The 17,749-nt window shown below is 39.8% G+C and overlaps 1 protein-coding gene across 10 annotated transcripts in view; it reads right to left on the bottom strand.

Annotated features, from left to right (window-relative positions):
* Positions 1-17,749, bottom strand: part of CDK5RAP2 (CDK5 regulatory subunit associated protein 2) — a 218,220-nt gene that overhangs the window by 161,766 nt on the left and 38,705 nt on the right. For 9 of the 10 annotated variants that reach the window (XM_037850920.1, XM_037850926.1, XM_037850923.1 and 6 more), the window contains 3 exons: positions 15,693-15,769; positions 8,953-9,079; positions 6,245-6,399 (listed from right to left, as the gene is read on the bottom strand). In XM_037850920.1, coding sequence (XP_037706848.1) covers positions 6,245-6,399; positions 8,953-9,079; positions 15,693-15,769 — 359 coding nt within the window. Of the gene's footprint in view, positions 1-6,244; positions 6,400-8,952; positions 9,080-15,692; positions 15,770-17,749 lie in introns of those variants that run through there. The other variant, XM_037850929.1, reaches the window with a different exon arrangement.

Raw genomic sequence — 17,749 nt, 5'->3', positions numbered from 1 at the left:
ACCCAAAGAAACTGAAAACAGGTACTCAAACACATATTTTTACTCCACTGTTCATAGCAGCATTATACTGCTTTTTATAGCAATAAAAATGTGGAAACAATCCAAGTGTCCATCAACACATGAAAGAACAAAATGTGGTTTATATACACAATGGAATATCATTCAGCCATAAAAAGGAATGAAGTTATGATAAACACTACAACATGGATGAACCCTGAAAACATTATGCTGAGTGAAATAAGCAAGGCTTATAAGAATAAATACTGTATGACTTCACATATGAAATATTAAAAATAGAAAATTCATAGACAGAAAGTACATTAGTGGTTACCAGGAGATGGGGAGGGGGAAACGGGAAGTTTTTGCTTGGTGGGTACAGATTATTTGTCACTTTTGGAAACTTTAAAATAGAAAACAAACAAAAACAAAAAAAACAAAAAAAAAAACAAACAAAAAAAAAAAACTTACACGTTCCCCATAACCTATAGCAGTGAGTTACCAACTTCTTTTGGCCGAGGCATTCTTTCTCTAAAAGAAACGTCACCAAAGCCTAAACAAACAGAACCAATAAAGCAGAGCTCTTCTGGTGAGTGTGAAAAAAAACAGAAATGTCTCCCCAAGGCTTCTCAGGGCAAAATGTAAAAACATACTGACTTTCTAAGGTAAAGTCCAAATTGCTCAGCAAGGCTTTCAAGGCCCTAGATTTTAGGGTCTAGAAGACTAAAGGCTCCTACTAACAGCTTCAATCTAATCTCTCATGGGAAACCATCGCCCTTTCCATTGCCACTTACAACCTCTCTTCCAGTTTCCTCCAGAAGCCAGGATGGTTCAAGCCTCTAGCCTGTTGTTATTCCCTATACCTAGACTGCCCTTCCCAGCTTAACCCCCCGCCACCCCCACCAATAAACACCGATTCATTCTGCAAGCACCACCTCCCCTCAAGTTGGCTTTGCCAACACATACCCTAGGACCCCCATCAGGTAAAGCTGTACACATCCTTCTGTAGGCCACCAAATTACTTCCTATCACCTGGCCCTTGACTATGGCAAATTACTTAAGCTCTCTGAGCTTGTATTTCCCCAGCTATAAAATAGGGATAAGAACTTGCTTATGTGGGTTGGAGATGAGCTACTTAAAATGGCCCTACACAGCTCCTGGCACATGGGCAAAACACAACAAACATCAGGTTGCTGTAATTTTTTTTTCATGAGGGTTTGTCAAGCGTGATTGTTTGGCTTTTTTTTTCATTTTTTTAAACAGCTTTATTGAGACATAATCCACATACCATACAATTCACCCATTTAAATTGTTAGTTTTCTTTGTAGTTTTTTAGTAGTTTTATTACTTTTTTAAATTTTGATCATATTTTTTATTATGGAATATAACATATATATATACAGAAGTGATAACTTTCCAAGTGCAATTTAACAACTAATTAGAGAGTAAATTTCAAAGAATGTTACGGGTTACAGTTCCAGTTTCAGTTACTTCCTTATTGTGAAATATAACATATATGCAAAAAGGTAATAACTTTCAAAGTACGATTTAACAAGTGTTTCACTACTTTTTAAAAAATATGTGACAATCAGCATTTTGTCAGAGGACACACAAAAGAGTCTGTAATGAGGCCTAGAAAGCAACTTTGTGTGGTAGGAGCAAAGACCTGGAAGTCTGACAAGACCGCCCTAGTTCCTGGGGTGAAATTAAGGAGTAAATGAGATAAAAGCAGAGAGATAAAGCACCTAGCAACATACTTTGTATACAGAGTATTGGGCAGCACCAGCACAATGCCTCTAAAAAACTGGAGGTTAGAGTAACCTCTCATTTCTAGAGATCTAACCCTGAAATCATCACATAATGGACTGAAGAGGTAAAAAGGCTCCAAACTACACACTTAAAATGGGTACACTGTGTTGTATATAATTTATACCTTGAAAAAAAAGGATTTCTTTTTAAGATACCTTAAAGCAAGTTGTAGAAAGAAAATGCAAAAAGAGTGAGGCAGGCCAGGTGGGGACTGTGGAGAGTTCCTGGCTTATCTGAAGGGAGCAGCCTCAATCCAGTAAGACAATGACCCAATGCTGCCACATAATCCAGGTTCTTCATACAAGCTGGAATTCAAGACTTTTATATGAAGTTAGATTTTTCAAGTATTGGCAACTAATTCAAACTCTAAAAAAAAAAAAAAATGATGTTGACCAAATTGAACATATCTGTTGGCCAATTTTGACTGCCTTGAAGATACAGAATAGCTCAAAGGCCGGACTTAAGGAAATAAAGTAGCTAACAAAAGAATGTACCTTTGAAAAGGGTGGTGGAAGCCCAGAAAGATATTAGCAGTGTCCATCCAAGTGGGGGCCCTGAGCCCCAAGGATTCAACAGTCAGCCCTGCCTAACAGTGGGGTCAATCCATGTGGCAGATCTGGATCCATCTCACCAGGGCATAACCAAAGGCCCCTGCTCCTTTTCTGTACTTAGCAACTAACCTTCTGACCTTGACTTAGCTTCCTAGGCAGGCCTGCTTTCAGGTAGGGTAAAGCCGATCCCAGTTCCAGTCAAGTTCCACCACAAGAGGGTCAAGCCCTTGTGGGAAACTGAGTTTTCCATGCTGCCTGAGGCATATCTGGGATGGTGGCTTAGAACGCTGAGCCGCAGGCCTACAAAGAATGCCATGCAGGCCCGCCCTGTAAAGATGTGTAACTTGTGACTATGACGTTCCTGATGTATGACGATATACACCTGATGTAAGTCTTGTGATTATGACGTTCCTCATGTAAACAAGATGTACACACCTGATGTAACTACACCTGATGTACCTCGAGCATATGCACGTGATCTGCTCTAATAAACAGCTGGAGCAAAGATGCACTGGCGTCCACTCGCCCTAGAGGCAGTGGGCCCCCTGCTCCCTTAACTCTTAGCTTTGTGTCCATGTCTCATTCCTGCGTCGCCCTGTCAGCAATAAGCCCTCAGCAAAAATCTGGAGTTGGCAACTGGCTGCTGCATTGGTCTCTGGTAGAATGGCTGACACATTCACAATACTGACAAATCAGGTTCCTGTGCCTATTCAGCTATGGCAGACCTAGACCACAGGAAACCCCAGGAAGATAAAGCCTTTAGCAAAGGCCTGCCCTGACAACCCACTTTTATGGAAACCCCACCACCCAGACCACAGGAAGTACTCAATAAACATTAACCCCTCCCAAATCCTCTCTACCAAAAAAAAGAAAGGTCAGGCTTTTGTAGCAAACACTAATAGAGGCTCATCATCTCCCTTAGTCTTCTAAGGCCCAACACCCAGGACTTCTCCCCGATAAACCTTTCCTATCCTATACACAAAAGCAGAGTTGATCACTCCCTTGCTTTTGTCACAGCCCAGGACCCTGAACTTATCTCTTTCATAGTGCCAATCACAGTGTTAAAGGTTTCTTTAATATTTGTCCCCACCCCCATACTAGGAGCTCCATGTAAACAGAACAGAGCTCTCCTCTGCATACCTAGCACCCAACCTAAGGCCACATTCAATGGCTGGTTAACCAATGAATCTATGCCTCCTTTAATTCAAACTTTAATCATATACTCACTACCTCCTAGACTCTACTCTCAAGATGCCCACAGATCCCTCAAACTTAACAATGTCCGGACCAAAAGCATCATCTACCAACCCCCACCCAATGCAAAACATTTCCCCCTTCTCATTTCCCCCCAAACTCAGAAAAACACCCTACCATTTCACAGTTTCTCATTCCCAAGGCTTGAGTGTCACTGCAGACTTTTCCCTCTCCCCTAAATCCAATCAGTAATCAAGTCCTTCAGGCCCATCAGGTCAATTCTACCTACTAAGTATCTCACCAGTTCTTCATACCTAGTTCTGTCACCATTATCTCTCTATGGATTTCTGTATCAGCCTCAGAAACAATCCTCCCAGCTGGTCTGACTACCTATTCATTCTCCAAAGGAAGCCCGAGGGATCTTTCTAAATTTAAATCTGATCCTGTCATTTCCCAGTCCTCTCCCCCCACCCCCCCTTTAACTATTCAATGGCTTCTCACATGCCTTTAGGATAAAGCCCAAATATGATCTGCCCCAGCTTCCTTCCTTCACCTCATCTCCTCCCCTCCCTTCCAGAACACAACACTTCAAACATCCTATACTCCTTTCAATTCCTTGATCATGTTGTGTTCCCTCTTGCCTTGGGACTTTTGCACATATGGTTCCCTATGCCTGGAACACCCCTTTCATCTTTCTGTGTCCAACGCCTCCTCGTTTTAGTACTTCATCCAGGACACCTTCCCCAAACTGAATTTTATACATGTTTTATCTACCCCATCTGGCCCTTATCATTCTGTCCCAATTCTCTCATCCTTTCATCTAGCTAAATGATAAGCTTAAATTTGGACAATGAGGTTTGAGGAGAGGGACCCAGACTGTATCATTCATTCCTATATTCTAATCATCATTATGTTGAATAGAAGATGCTCAGTAAATGTTTGTTGAGTGTAGGATACAACAATCCAATAGAACCAGTGAACGAACTGATGAGAGCATCTATCAAACCCAGACAGGGCCTTTCCAATTAGCTCTGTCCCAGGGCCTCTTCTCACACTCACCTCCAGCCCTCTCCTTCCTTCCCATTCAAAGACCCTAGAAACTCTGTTTGTCTTCTATTCTTTGGTACCTGGGTTCCCTCAAGAAAGACAAGACTATAAGTCAGCTAATGGTTTCATTTCACTGTTCATCAGTTGAAAAAGATTCAGGGGGAAATAGAAATGACTCGTGAGAAGGATGGTTCCAGACTCATTTCTCACAGTCTAATGGCTCCAGACTCTCTGTAGATGGTGCCTGGAATGGCTGGAGGAGATGCAGCAAAAGGGTACCTACCAGGGAGGTTTCTCTTCCTAGCCACATAGTCAAGAGAAATATACTTGAATGGGTGATCTGAATCCCTGAATCCTAAACCAAGTTCTGAAGCTCACTAACTCCACTGAGATCCTATGCCTCATAAAGAAATCAGTGTCCTCATTCATATTGAGAATATTAATCCTCAAACTTCAATTTTCCAGATTAGAGCAAAGAAAATGTCACAGCGTGCCAAATAAATGCTAGTTCCTCCAAACACTGAAGCTAGGGCATTTAAATGAGGCTCTCCCTTACAGTCTATTTATTCCTCTTTTACAGATAATATTAAAGGTTTCCTCATCTAATTTTCCAACCCATAAATGAATACAAGAAGCAGATTCAAATCTCAAAAGGTGGTACTAGAGAGAAGTAGTTGGGGAGTCAGGGCAATTGGGCCCAAGAACTTAAATGACATGGTAGGCCCATCAATGCAGGGGCACTGAACCACCAAGAAAAAGTAACCATGATCAATTTCCTCTATTTAAGGATGCAAGAAAGTAGGTCATTTGCTTAGAAACAATTTCTATCAAAAGCCAAACAATGTTGGCTCTTCAGTAGATAAGTCATAGGTTAACTGGAAGTTTCATTTGTATTAGTTAACTCAACCTTCCACTTAGTGACTGCAAAGCAAGGTAAGAGTATTAAAATGTAAAGGTCTTGGCAAATAATAAAACCTCATCTCTTTGTTAACTAGTTTTTATCAAAAGTTTGGCTGCAAGATATGGTGAGCATGAAAGGCCCTCTGGTTCATCCATTTCTCTGGCACATATTTTATTCCTGGACAATGAGAGAACTCTATTTGGTCCACATTGTTTTGGCCACTTAACCTGCATTAAAAGATAAAATGAAAAACAGGTCACACAAAAGTCGCTAGTATTTATTGTAGGGATGTAGTCTTTCACTGTTCCCTGCAGAAAGATCCACAACAGAAATTACTATGCCAAGTACAACTGGGCTTCTCCTGAGTTTCTGGCCTGTTTTATCTTGGGAGCAATGTGAATCTCATGCCCAGCAAGACTGCTTTTCCCTTCTTCCTATGGCTACCAGGAAGCTTGCAGCCAAAATTGCATGCTAAATTTAGTATCTGAGTCGAATTTTTCAGCATGAATTTCTATCTGCTAAACTCTATCACTGTCCTCGTGTCATTATTTGATCCCTTTTCTTTTCACCCTGATTTTAACCCTAGTTTTCTACATTACTCTGTTGGCTATGTTTGGGTAAGTCACTCAAGTCCTGTGGCAAGCAAGGAGTGGAAGGAGGGAAAAAAAGAAAGGAAAGGGAACAATTCTTTCTCATGCTACCAGATAAATGAGATGTCAGGGTATCACATGGGTAAGAGCCACACCTGTCTTTTTCTTGCAGGACCAGAACCATCTCCAAGTCACCCTCGTGCATCTTCTTCATCTCTGAAATCTTGCTTTCCAAGCTCAACCGAAGAGCCTTCTCCTTTTTTGTCCCAGCAAAGGCCTTTTCCAGTTCTGCTTGGGCGGCTTTCACATCCTAGAGTTAAATTAAATGCATTTGATGCAATTTTTCAATACAATTGGGAACATTTTAAAAGGAAATTGGATTAAAATATAAATATTTATGACTTTTTTCTCTGGCATTTTCCCCTCCCTGAACTGCACTGTACATGGGGAGAATCGGTAATAAATACATTTGCCAGCCATTTTTCCCTCTTGTATCCTGAAGAGTAATAGGCATTTCCAATAGAAAAGACTCAACCCTACAAGAACTGTATTTTTGATTTTGAAAAATCAGATCAATATTTACAGCTTCAATGAGAACAAGGAGAAATGTGCCTCACAATACCTAAACATACATAAATTCCGAAGAGTCACCATAATCTCCATACAAATTATCCCACACCCTACCGCCCCCTCACTATTTTTTTTAAGATAATGACTACACAATTCTAAAGCACATTTTCTTTATCTCAAGGTGATTTAGGTGGTAAAAAACTTTATGTTCTTTCTGAGAGCTCACAAAAGCCAATGAAGAAATTATCTAAATCAAGCAAGCAGTGTCTGTGCTAGGGGAAAAGGCCCTGCTGCTCATGAAAACAAATCTCCAACTACTCAAGCCAACTGCTCCTATTATGTCACAAGGATAAAAGTCAAATCAAACTGGGTTCAAAGTCCAGCTCTCCCACCTATTTGATGTGTGACCTTGGATAAATCACTTAACCTCTCTGAGCCCCAGCTTCCTTTACAGAACAAGGATAAACACCACCTAGTCAAAAAGTTGCTGTGAAACGCTGTCAAACATCTACTGTGTAATAAGAAGCTCAATAAATGTTTGCTTCCTTCTGCTTGCCTTTTCCTTTCACAGTGCCTCCTCTATCACTCTCTCCCCACAAGGCTTCCCTGTCAATCTCAAACGATAACTGAGAAAACTCATTTCCCAATATTCTGAGACAATAAACAACAAAACCTGCCATTTACTGAGGGACTTTTCTAAATGCCAGGCTTTCAGCAAGGAGCTTTATTTAGATTACCTTCAATCCTTAACCAACCCTAAAAATTTACATAGTGAGAGACAGTAGACCATAGCAGTTTTAAGAATACAGGCCCCACACAGCCAGACTATTAGCATTTACGGCCTCCTGTGTGACCCTGACTAGTGCCTTAGCCACTCTGTTTCATCATCTGTTAAGGAAGAAAAAAAAAGCATTATAAAAGTATTTACCTCATAGGTTTTTAACTAAGTCAATACACATAGAGAGCTTAGAGTACCTAACCTAGCACACAATAAGCCCTCAATAAATTATTAGCTACCACGGCTACTACAATTTCTACTACGAAGCGGATATCAATGTTCTCATCTTACAGATGAAGAAATGGAGTCTCAGAGGAGGCAAATGCCTTACTCAAGGTGACCACATTCCTAAGTGTCAGAGTAGGTATTCAAACCCAGTACAGTCAATCATGTTGGGGAGCAATTACTGGGAAAAATAAGATAACTGAATCAATAGATTAGGCTCACAACTATGTTTTCACTGAAAGTCAGAATTTGGGCTCAGAAGACCCTTCTTTTGACTCCTGCTCTACCATTTACGACCTGAGTAAGTTCCTCACCCTCTCTCAGCCTCAGGTTCCTCATATGTATCTTAGACCTAGTATCTACACCAACCCCCATGAGAATGACCTAAGAATATCATGAATGGTAAGAACCACCGTAAGCTGTAAAATGTGGTACAAATGTTACCCCATTATCCAGAATTGTGTTTTGGTGTCATTTCTCCACATAACTGCTAGGAAGAACCACAGCTTCAGGTAGAAAAATTGAGATGAAATAAATTTCAAAGACCAAGAAGTAAGTGAGTAACTAGTATGGGATGAGTGTAAAATTGAGGAAAACTTTTACATCTAAGAGACAGAATTTTTTAGCAAAGAAACATCCTGACTCCTAACATAGTCATAGGAACACGTAACAGAGAATAAGTAGAAAAAGGAAATATACAAAGTGTCTAGTGGAGAAAAGGCATTCAGTAAAGACTAGGTGGAGAGTGAGATGGAGGCCAGATACTGGGGAATGGGATTGGAAGGGTAAGCAATGGCCTAAAAGTCTGGAAATACTGTTTCAGGCTTGGCTAATGTTAGGTAAGTCATTTTTCCTCTCTGGGCTTCATTTTGCTCATCTGTAAAACAAAGAGACTAAACTAGATAACCTCTAAGCAGAAAAAGTGGTGTCATAGAAAGTGCAGGGCTTTAAAATCAGCAGCCATAGGTTTAATACTAATATTATTTATTAATATTTTTATTTTATATATTTAAATACTGGCTTAAACTTAGACTAGTCATTTCTCTCTGTACCTTGGTTTCCTCATCTATGGGAACAGAGACAATAAGGGACACTTTGCAGGATATAAGGATTATAAATTACGTATGTAAAGTGCCTAGAAAAGGGCTTGGAACCCAAGAAATGCTCAATAGGTTAGCTGTTATTTCTGCTCAAACTCTGACAATTTATGAAAAACAAAATAAAATTCTTCCCACCCCATATTTAAGCTACTGTAAGAACTACATTCTTTCTCAGGGCTTCCAGACTTGCCTCCTCTAAAAGGACTATCCTATTGGTTAGGAGATCTTCAACCTGCTGCACCTTCTTCCGAGCATCTTCTTTTACCCGCTGAATTTCAGAGCCACCCCCTTCAGCAGCTAAGGTCTCAACTGCTTTGCTGCAAAAAGAGGTAAACAGCAAAAGTAACAAAGGTAACAGTCTGATGGTAACTCCAAAAGCCCCCCAAAAACAAGGAATATTTGTTAACCACTTCTCCCAAAGACCTGAACTAAACTTCTTAAAAAATATTTTTAATTCAAAATATAGATAAGAAAAAATTTAAAAAGAATCATTCACAACCACATCACTCAGGATAACTAAGTTAACATTTTAGTATGTATCTTTTCAGACATTTTCTACAAAAATAGAACCATACAGTACATATGTGAACCAATTTTATTACCTAATACACTATTAACATCCTTCTGTGTCAATAAATATAAATTTATCCCACCATTTTTAAAGGCTACATATTAATCCACTATGAAATGTATGAAATGTACCAAAATTTATCAAATCAGTCCCCTATTTTTAAAACACTTAAATTGTTTCTGATTTCATAAATTTGCCTGATAATACTTATAAAGCTCTGAAAACAGTGCCTGGTACAGACTAAGTGCTCAATAAATGTTTGTTGTTGTTTATTATTATAAGCAATGCTATATAAAAACATCCTTGTATGAATACTATCCAATGATTTTCTCAGGATCAATTCCAAGAAAGCAAATTACTGGGTCAAAGGGTAAGCACACTTTTAAGACTTTTGATAGCTATTGTCAAATTTCCTACCAGGAAGCTTTCAACAAAGTGTACTTCCATCAGTGGTGTAGGAAAGATGGAGAGAGTTTGGCAAACCAACATGCAAAGGAGCAGTATGCAACAAAAATAAATTTGAGGTATTAAGAATTTGTATGCTGCTTCTCCTGCCAACTAGACAGGAAAGCATTTTAAATACAACACAATCAATCTGTTTGAGCACTAGCTGCTACTTAGGATGTGAAGATAAGAGATTATACAAGCAGCCTACATTCTGTGTTATTCTAACATGAAACGTCAGAGCTCACATAACTGTAGCACCATGGAATATTCTCTCCACTTGACCAGTAATTGTAGGGATGGCATAACAAAATCAGACCACAACCACTGACATCATTCTTTTGGTTTTCTCCGAAAGAAAAACAGCACTGAATGTGAATTTGTGAGACATACACTCTGACCAGTTCTCATCAGAGTTCTAAAAATGATTGCAGGTTTTCAGAAAGCAGAACAATAAAGGAAATGGCTCCACCTAAAGCTGGTTACTCAAAAACACTGCAACAGAACAAATCTATTCACCACCAGCCTCCCATGCTCTGCTTTAGGGGTATATGCAATTTTTCCAATCAAGGGCCATGTGATCAGAAATTCACATGTACAGACCATGTGAATTTTTTACTGAGAACAATGGAAAGTCAAGAAGGTCATACTTGTCCCAGCCCCATACATGAGCAGCCTGCAAAGAAAGACTTTATTCATATCTTTTTTTTCTTTCACCAATAAGCCTTCAGAAGGCTTCAGTACCATGATATCATTTTAATAGAATTCAATGTGAACAAATGGAAAGAATGAGCACGGCTCTGAAGCTGGACAGATATGCTTCTACATTTTTACTCTATCATGTCCTCAGTGTGACTGGGTAAATTACCTCCATTTCCTCATTTGAAAGATGAGATGACTACCTCTTAGAATTAAACATGTGAAGCCATGTGGTGCCCTTAATATAGTATCTCTCCTCTGCTGTGAGTACACTACCTGTTAGCCTGTTTCCTCTGGGGCCCACTGCAGCACTGGCCCTTGCTGTGATGCTGAGAGGTCTCTTTCCACCCTCCTGCTGGCATCTGAGGGGACAACAGAGCCACTGGCCAGAACCACAGTCCCCACTGCTACTCTATGATTAATGTCATTAGCACCCTCAGCCCCAATCCCCCCACCCCCAGCTCACTTCTTCATCAGCACAGTCTGGAATTTACAGTGATTTGCAATCATTTCTATCCTTCCCCAAGGGGCATTATATATGGCTGAAAAAAAATCTAGACTAGAGGCCCTTCTTTCCTTAGCCTTGGATGTAAGATTTTTTCCAGTCTCAAATTTCCCCTAACCATCTGCAAATGACTTAGCCCTCGAGCTTACTGAACCTCATCTGTAAAATGGCTCACCCTCATTACCCCATCCTTATCCCTCTACCCCTACACCAGAGGTGCAAATATACTGTCTCCTTCCTACCAGCCCAAATCTAACCTTCGTATTTTACAGTCAGAGTCATAAGCACTGCCAAGAGGCTGACTACAATTTTTAACAATTTTATTATTTACTGAATAATACCAGTATATTCAGTTTGTGTTTTAGTTATAACAGTAAAGTATATTCCCAAAAATAAATGTTCTAACTTTTCATTTCTCAAGTTTGTATTTTACAGTTACTGTAATAATAAAATTTATACTCAGCAGTATGGTGCAATTTTCCTCTACTAATCGAATTATTATTTTTGTTTGTGTTTTAAAGCCACAGAGATAAAATTTATTCCCAACAATATGACTGCTTTGGTTTTTAATGTCCCCTTATTGTAACCGATAAATAAAACAACAGAAAGCCAGCAAACATCTATGTTTACTTCACAGCAAGGCAGAGTGGACTCTGAAACCAGACTGGGCTGGGGTCCTAGCTCTGTTACCAACTTGGGCAAGTTCCCCAACTCCTCTGAGTCTCAGTTTTCTCTACAGTCAAATGGGAATGTGAACTGCCTCACCTTTGTCACAGATCAAATACATAAATACAACCAAGAATGTCAAGTGCCAGGCAAGGGGTTTGGAACAGTGCAGGGCCTCAATAAATGTTAGTTCCCTCCCTCTAACTTTCCTTTCCTTGTAGAGCTGGGTCAGCAGAACAGACAGACAGCAGGACCTAAGAGAGGAAAGGCTGAAAGAAATTGGGCTTATTTAGCTTTTCATCCAACAGAAAAAAGAACCTTCTATAAATATCACTATCGCTACCCTTTTTAACCTTCAACATTTCTTCTGATTCTTTCAATTATAATTACAGTTCTTTAGGGAGAGGCAGGGGCTTCTCATGTGACAAGGCCAATAACTCCCTATCCCTACCCAGAAAAACAGTAAAACTGATTAATGAAATCAAGGGCATTATATTAATAAAGATGTTTTCCATCAACCAGTATTTACCACGCACATACCCTAGGTGCTGGGTAGTTAACGGTAAAGAAAAAGGAATATTTAGCAGGTATGTAGTAGATTTCACAAGTACTATGTCATGTAATCTGCACAATGGTCCTATGAAGTAGATACTAAGATCCCCTCTAACTGATGAGAACCCATGGCCCAAAGGATGCAAATCTATTAAATGGGAGAACCAACCCAGAGCCCCTGCTCTTTCCACTGTCCCTGCACTTCACTGAAGGAGGAGAGGTGGTTCTTCACCATAGCAGATATGTCATCATGTTGGAGAAATGAGAATCCAACAAGTGAAAATACAAGCATACACTTGTTTTATTGTGCTTTGCTTTATTGTGCTTGGCAGAAATTGCATTTTTTACAAATTGAAGTTTGTGGCAACCCTGCCAAGCAAGTCTATTGACTCCACTTTCCACCAGCATGTGCTCACTTCATGTCTCTGTGACAAATTTTAATTAAGGTATGCACATTTTTGTTTGGTTTTTTTTTTTAGAAATAATGCTATTATTGCACACTTAGACTACAGTATAATGTAAATCTAACTTCTACATACACTGGGAAACCAAAATATTTGTATGACTCACTTTCCTGCGATACTCACTTTATTGCGGTGGTCTGGAACCAAATCCACAATATATCCAAGGTATTCCTGTAACAGAATCTGTAACCAGGTGATAGCACTGGACTACATAAAAGTCAGAGACCTGAGTTCTGAATCTATCTGGCTGGGTGGTTTTAGGCATGGCTCATCCCCCACCCCCTTTGCCTAAATTCCCTCCTCCATAAAATAAAGATATTTCATGAGATTTGCCTACTTATAATGATGGAATTCAAATGGATGTGAAAGACTTTTATAAACAGAAAAGTACTACACATATATGGGATTATCACTATATGCCAGAGAAGTTTGTGAAGAGATTGATGTGGGCTAGTTAGGAAGCCGTGTGTGATTCAATATGAGCACTGAAAAATGGTAGACAATAGGAAAGGCATCTTGGCTGGGAAGGGATAGGGGAGAGAAAGAGGTCTGTCGGGGCAAAGCTACAGCACCAGGAACAAGAACATTTTTACTATCCATGAGGTGGATTTGGGATATGAAGAGTTGGGGGACAGAAAGTTGGAGTGATCAAGTCGCTGTGAACTCAACATTCTTAACAGAGCTCACATTCTTCATCCCCAAACCCAGGATTCATCCTTGACATCTCCCATCCCACCCATCACCACATCCTGTTGATTTTGCTTCCCACATGTTTTTCCAATCTGCCCACTCATCTCCATCACCAATCTCCCACCTATACTACTTGAATAGCCACCAAATTGGTCTCCCTGCTTCCAGACATGCCTCCTCTACAATCCACTTCCCATACAGCATCCAGAGTAACCTTTTAGAAAACACATACCTGATCATGCCACATCCTTAAAACCCACTATTGCTTCCCATTTTGATCTCAGGATAAAGACCAAAATATATGGTGTGGCCTCAAAATCCTGCAAGACAACATCTGGTCTCTGAGACCTCATATTTCCTGAGACCTGGTTCCCTCCCACCTCCACACAGTCCCTTCTCCTGGACACTTTTTCTTCACCTTTCCACCTGGTTAATTCCTATTCATCCCTCAGGTCTCATCTCAAAGCTACCTCTTCAGGGATCGTCCCTGTTATATCTCCATATATATTTACTCCTGCTGCTATAAACTCTCATAGTTCCCTTTATTTTTCTCATAGATCTTTTCTCAATTTGTATTCCCACATTTATTTTTACAGTAACGTGTATCACCATCAGTCCCACCCCACATATCTGTCTAGACGACCACTATATCCCCAGGAATCTAGCCCAGCATAGCACACAACAGCTGCTTATAAATATTTTCTGAATAAAATTAATAAGGCTCAAACTGGCTTTGAACAGCAAGCTGGGCAGTTTGTGAAACATACACATACAAATACATACACAAGCCCCCCAAACATTCAGTCTTGTGTGTCAGTATTGAGGAGTGCAAAGAAGTCTTTCTGAGTTTGTATTTCCATGTGTGCATGCCTGACTAAAAACAAGACCTAGCTGGAAAACAGGCAGGTAGAACCACTGAGTATGAAACAGACCAAATTCTATTACTGATCCCCAAGCTTGATAAGCTAGATTTGTCTCACTGGCCAGAGAATGATTGGGGCAGGGGGGAGGGGAGGGGTAGGAAAACAAAACCTTGTTAATCTGACTTCTTTCTTTTATTCATTTATTCACTCATTCAGAAAATACCATGGGTCACGTGTGTGAGTTCAATATAACCCAGAGAAGAAACCAGGACCCAAGAACCTTCTGTCTGGTCAAAGCCAATAGTGGGCAAACTTCCAGCTGCTGGACCCTGTGGCAATAAATGGAATTATACTGGCCTGGCCCAGAGCAATGTGGCTGTGCCCTACACCAAGGACTCCACGACCCTGGCCCACCATGTCCAACAAGAGCTCTGCTGCCATAACAAATAAAGCATTTCCACATATGCTTTCAGCCAGGTGCTTGGTGGGTCAGCCCTGGGAAGTCCTACTCCACTCTCATCAAGCATACTTTGAAGCCCCACTTTACCCACAAACACCTATCATTGCACCTCTATTGCACTCTGTTTGTTTGCAGGTATGCTGGATACTTCACCAGCCCCTGATGAGCTCACAGAGCTCTTTTCATAGCCTTAGTGAGTGACACAAGTAACTACGTAGTAAATATTTAAGAATGAATAACCAACTGATTCACAGGCTATATTCCCTGTGCTAGTTATTTGATACACATTTGAGTAAATTAATTAATTAATTAGAATAATAGTTTTCAAATGTCTTTTGAAACTCTCTTTCAAACAAAATATTACAATGGATTCCTGTATATAAAACATTAAAAATCAAGTTACCCTGGTCAGAGTCCTCAGTCTTCCTGCCTCACCCACCACAGGAGCGCTTAAAGACCCCTTCAAAACCCTAGGGCTTTTATGGAAATGAAATGAATGAACTACTGGTACAATGAACAACATAAATGAATCTCACAAATATACTGCTGAGGAAAGAAGCCAGACATAAGAGTACAAACTGTGTGATTCCATTTATGTCAAGATCAAAAACAGGCAAAAATAAGCAATGGTGATAAAAGTCAGAATAGTGGTTATCTTTGGGAAAGAGGGCTAAGTTTGGGTGCATGAGCAGGGTTTCTGGGACCCTGGTGATGTTCTCTTTCCTGGTCTGTATGGTGGTTCCACAGATGTGTTTGCTTTGTGAATATTCATCACATCGTACACTTAGGATCTGTTCATTTTATATAAGGATGTTATACTGCAATTTAAAAGCTTATCACAAAATAAATAAATAAATAAATAAATAAAAACAAATATCACCTTGGGGCCCCCAGAGCCCAGCTGGAAAACAACTGGCTTAGAAAAGCAAGAGGTTCTATTTTACTAACCAACCTAGCCTCCACCATCAGAAGCGCTGGGCAATCTGCAAACTTTTCAAGGGCTGATAGGTACTCACGAGGCTTTGATGAGCAGCTGCTCTCTCTCTAGGAGCTCCCGCTTCAGACTTTCTACTTCCACCTTGAGTTCAATGTTCTTCCAGACAAGATTAGGAAAGAAAAGAAACTGTGTAAAATACAGGACATATGAAGGTCTGCAATGGGGGAACCACTTTCAGGATGGACTGACTATGCAGTGCTTGAAATAGGCAGATGTTAGCTTCAAAACCTCATTACCCTCAGGGCACGGGAAAAAGAGAATTATTAAACACTGGTGGTCTTAAAAGAAAGCCCTGGATTTCTCAAGACTTAGAACAATTATGCAAATTTTCTAAGCTTCTAACAGCCAGAGCATTCAAACATGGAGGCATAATAAATGTCATACAAGTGAGACTGATTTAAAAATTGTTTGCCCTCTGCCAAGCAAATTCATAAGCAATTCTGCAGTTTGTTTTTACCAATCTAAGGAAATTACTTCTCGTTGTTTACAATCATGCATGTGGTTGCTGTAGCTGGGGGAACACATTACAGCTTATAAAAAAAATAAAAAATAAAATGTGTGCATGGCTAAGTGTGAGGCCGCATCATGGCCTGTCTAGTTTCAGTATGAGATTTCAGGGTACTCACTTGCAACAGAGCCACAAGCACATGGGCAAGCTGTCTACAAGTGTTCTCCAACTGTCTCCCTCTTAAATTGACTGGAACAAAGGGAGTCAAACAAGGCCTTTGGCTTACAACGCATGTGGGAATCCAAAGACAGAAACTTTGGCAAATGGAACACAACATGAGACAGTGCAGCAGTGGTGGGCTTCTCAAACCTGTCCACAAATGTATCCCAAACAGTTTATTCAATGAATTCATATAGAAGAGATAGGGAGTCTAGGTGCATAAAGTTTGTGGAAGATTGCTGTAAATTCAAGACTTTCTGAAATCTCTCTCCTGTTTTATTTTAAAAATTCATGCTAATTTCACATTCTACTCCATAATACATGTATTTTGCTCTAAATAAAAATAATGTCTCCAATAAAAACCCTCTAATAAAATTTATGATCTCAAAGAACATGCTTCCCTCCTTTCTGGCAAGCAGCCCTGGGGAACAAATATTCCAGGGTGAGAAGTTTAGCCATAATGAAAAGGTCACGGCTTTGGGACCAGAAGGATAAGGGTTCAGAGTCTGGCTCTACTACTTACCAGGAAAAGACCCAGTGAGTCAGTGCATGGTCATTTATTCACCTCTTCACTGACACAGGCCCTGCCATCATGCTAACGAACCAAGTAAGAGACTGACAGTGTAGCCCTGTAATTGTCCTTAGAAGCAAGAGTCTAGAGGGTGAGGAAGCAATGTTTCTCCTTTCAGATTCCTCAACTGTCAAATAAACTAACAGATGAGAAGTGCCTAGGACACAGGCTCAAAATATATTCTTCTCTTCAATGTCAAACAACAAGAACTTGTTTAACAAGATGACTTGAAGAAGTCATCTACAAGGCAAAACTTTTGTTGCAAGAAACTAATCTTTACATAAAGGAGACTGAATGACAGTACATAATATCTTCAACTGTGGTTTTGTGAAAACTGCAGAAAAACCCTTCAAACAGAGGATTCTTTTTCAGGTCTCAGAAAGGCAGAGAGCTTCTATGTATGAGCTGACATACGGTATTCTACATGCTTTGCTTTCTGATGCATCAATTAGCACCCCAAGCTGGTAAATTTAAATGAATGGATTGCTACATATTCATTAGTCTATTTTTCTCAGGCTAAGCATCTCGAGTTATAAACTTATGTACACGGTGATCATAACTTCCAAACCAAAAAATCAGGACACATTATAAGCATAAAATGGAATATTATGCACCTATAAAAACAATGAGAAAGCTGTTAAAACACTACTAAGGAAACATATCCAAGTAATATTAAGTAAAAAATTCAAGGTACAAAACAGGGTAGGTAATATGCTTGCATTTATGTAAAAAAGGGGGTATATATACTTCTATATTTATAAAATCTCTCTGTGCAAAAAAATGAATAACATTGGTTAGATCTAGCAGGCTGAGGGACAAGGGTAGAAGAAAGTCTTTT

This window comes from Choloepus didactylus, chromosome 10 (genome assembly GCF_015220235.1).
Source record: "Choloepus didactylus isolate mChoDid1 chromosome 10, mChoDid1.pri, whole genome shotgun sequence".
In the NCBI taxonomy this organism is placed as follows: Eukaryota; Metazoa; Chordata; class Mammalia; order Pilosa; family Megalonychidae; genus Choloepus; species Choloepus didactylus.
This window is presented reverse-complemented; position numbering and strand designations above follow the sequence as displayed.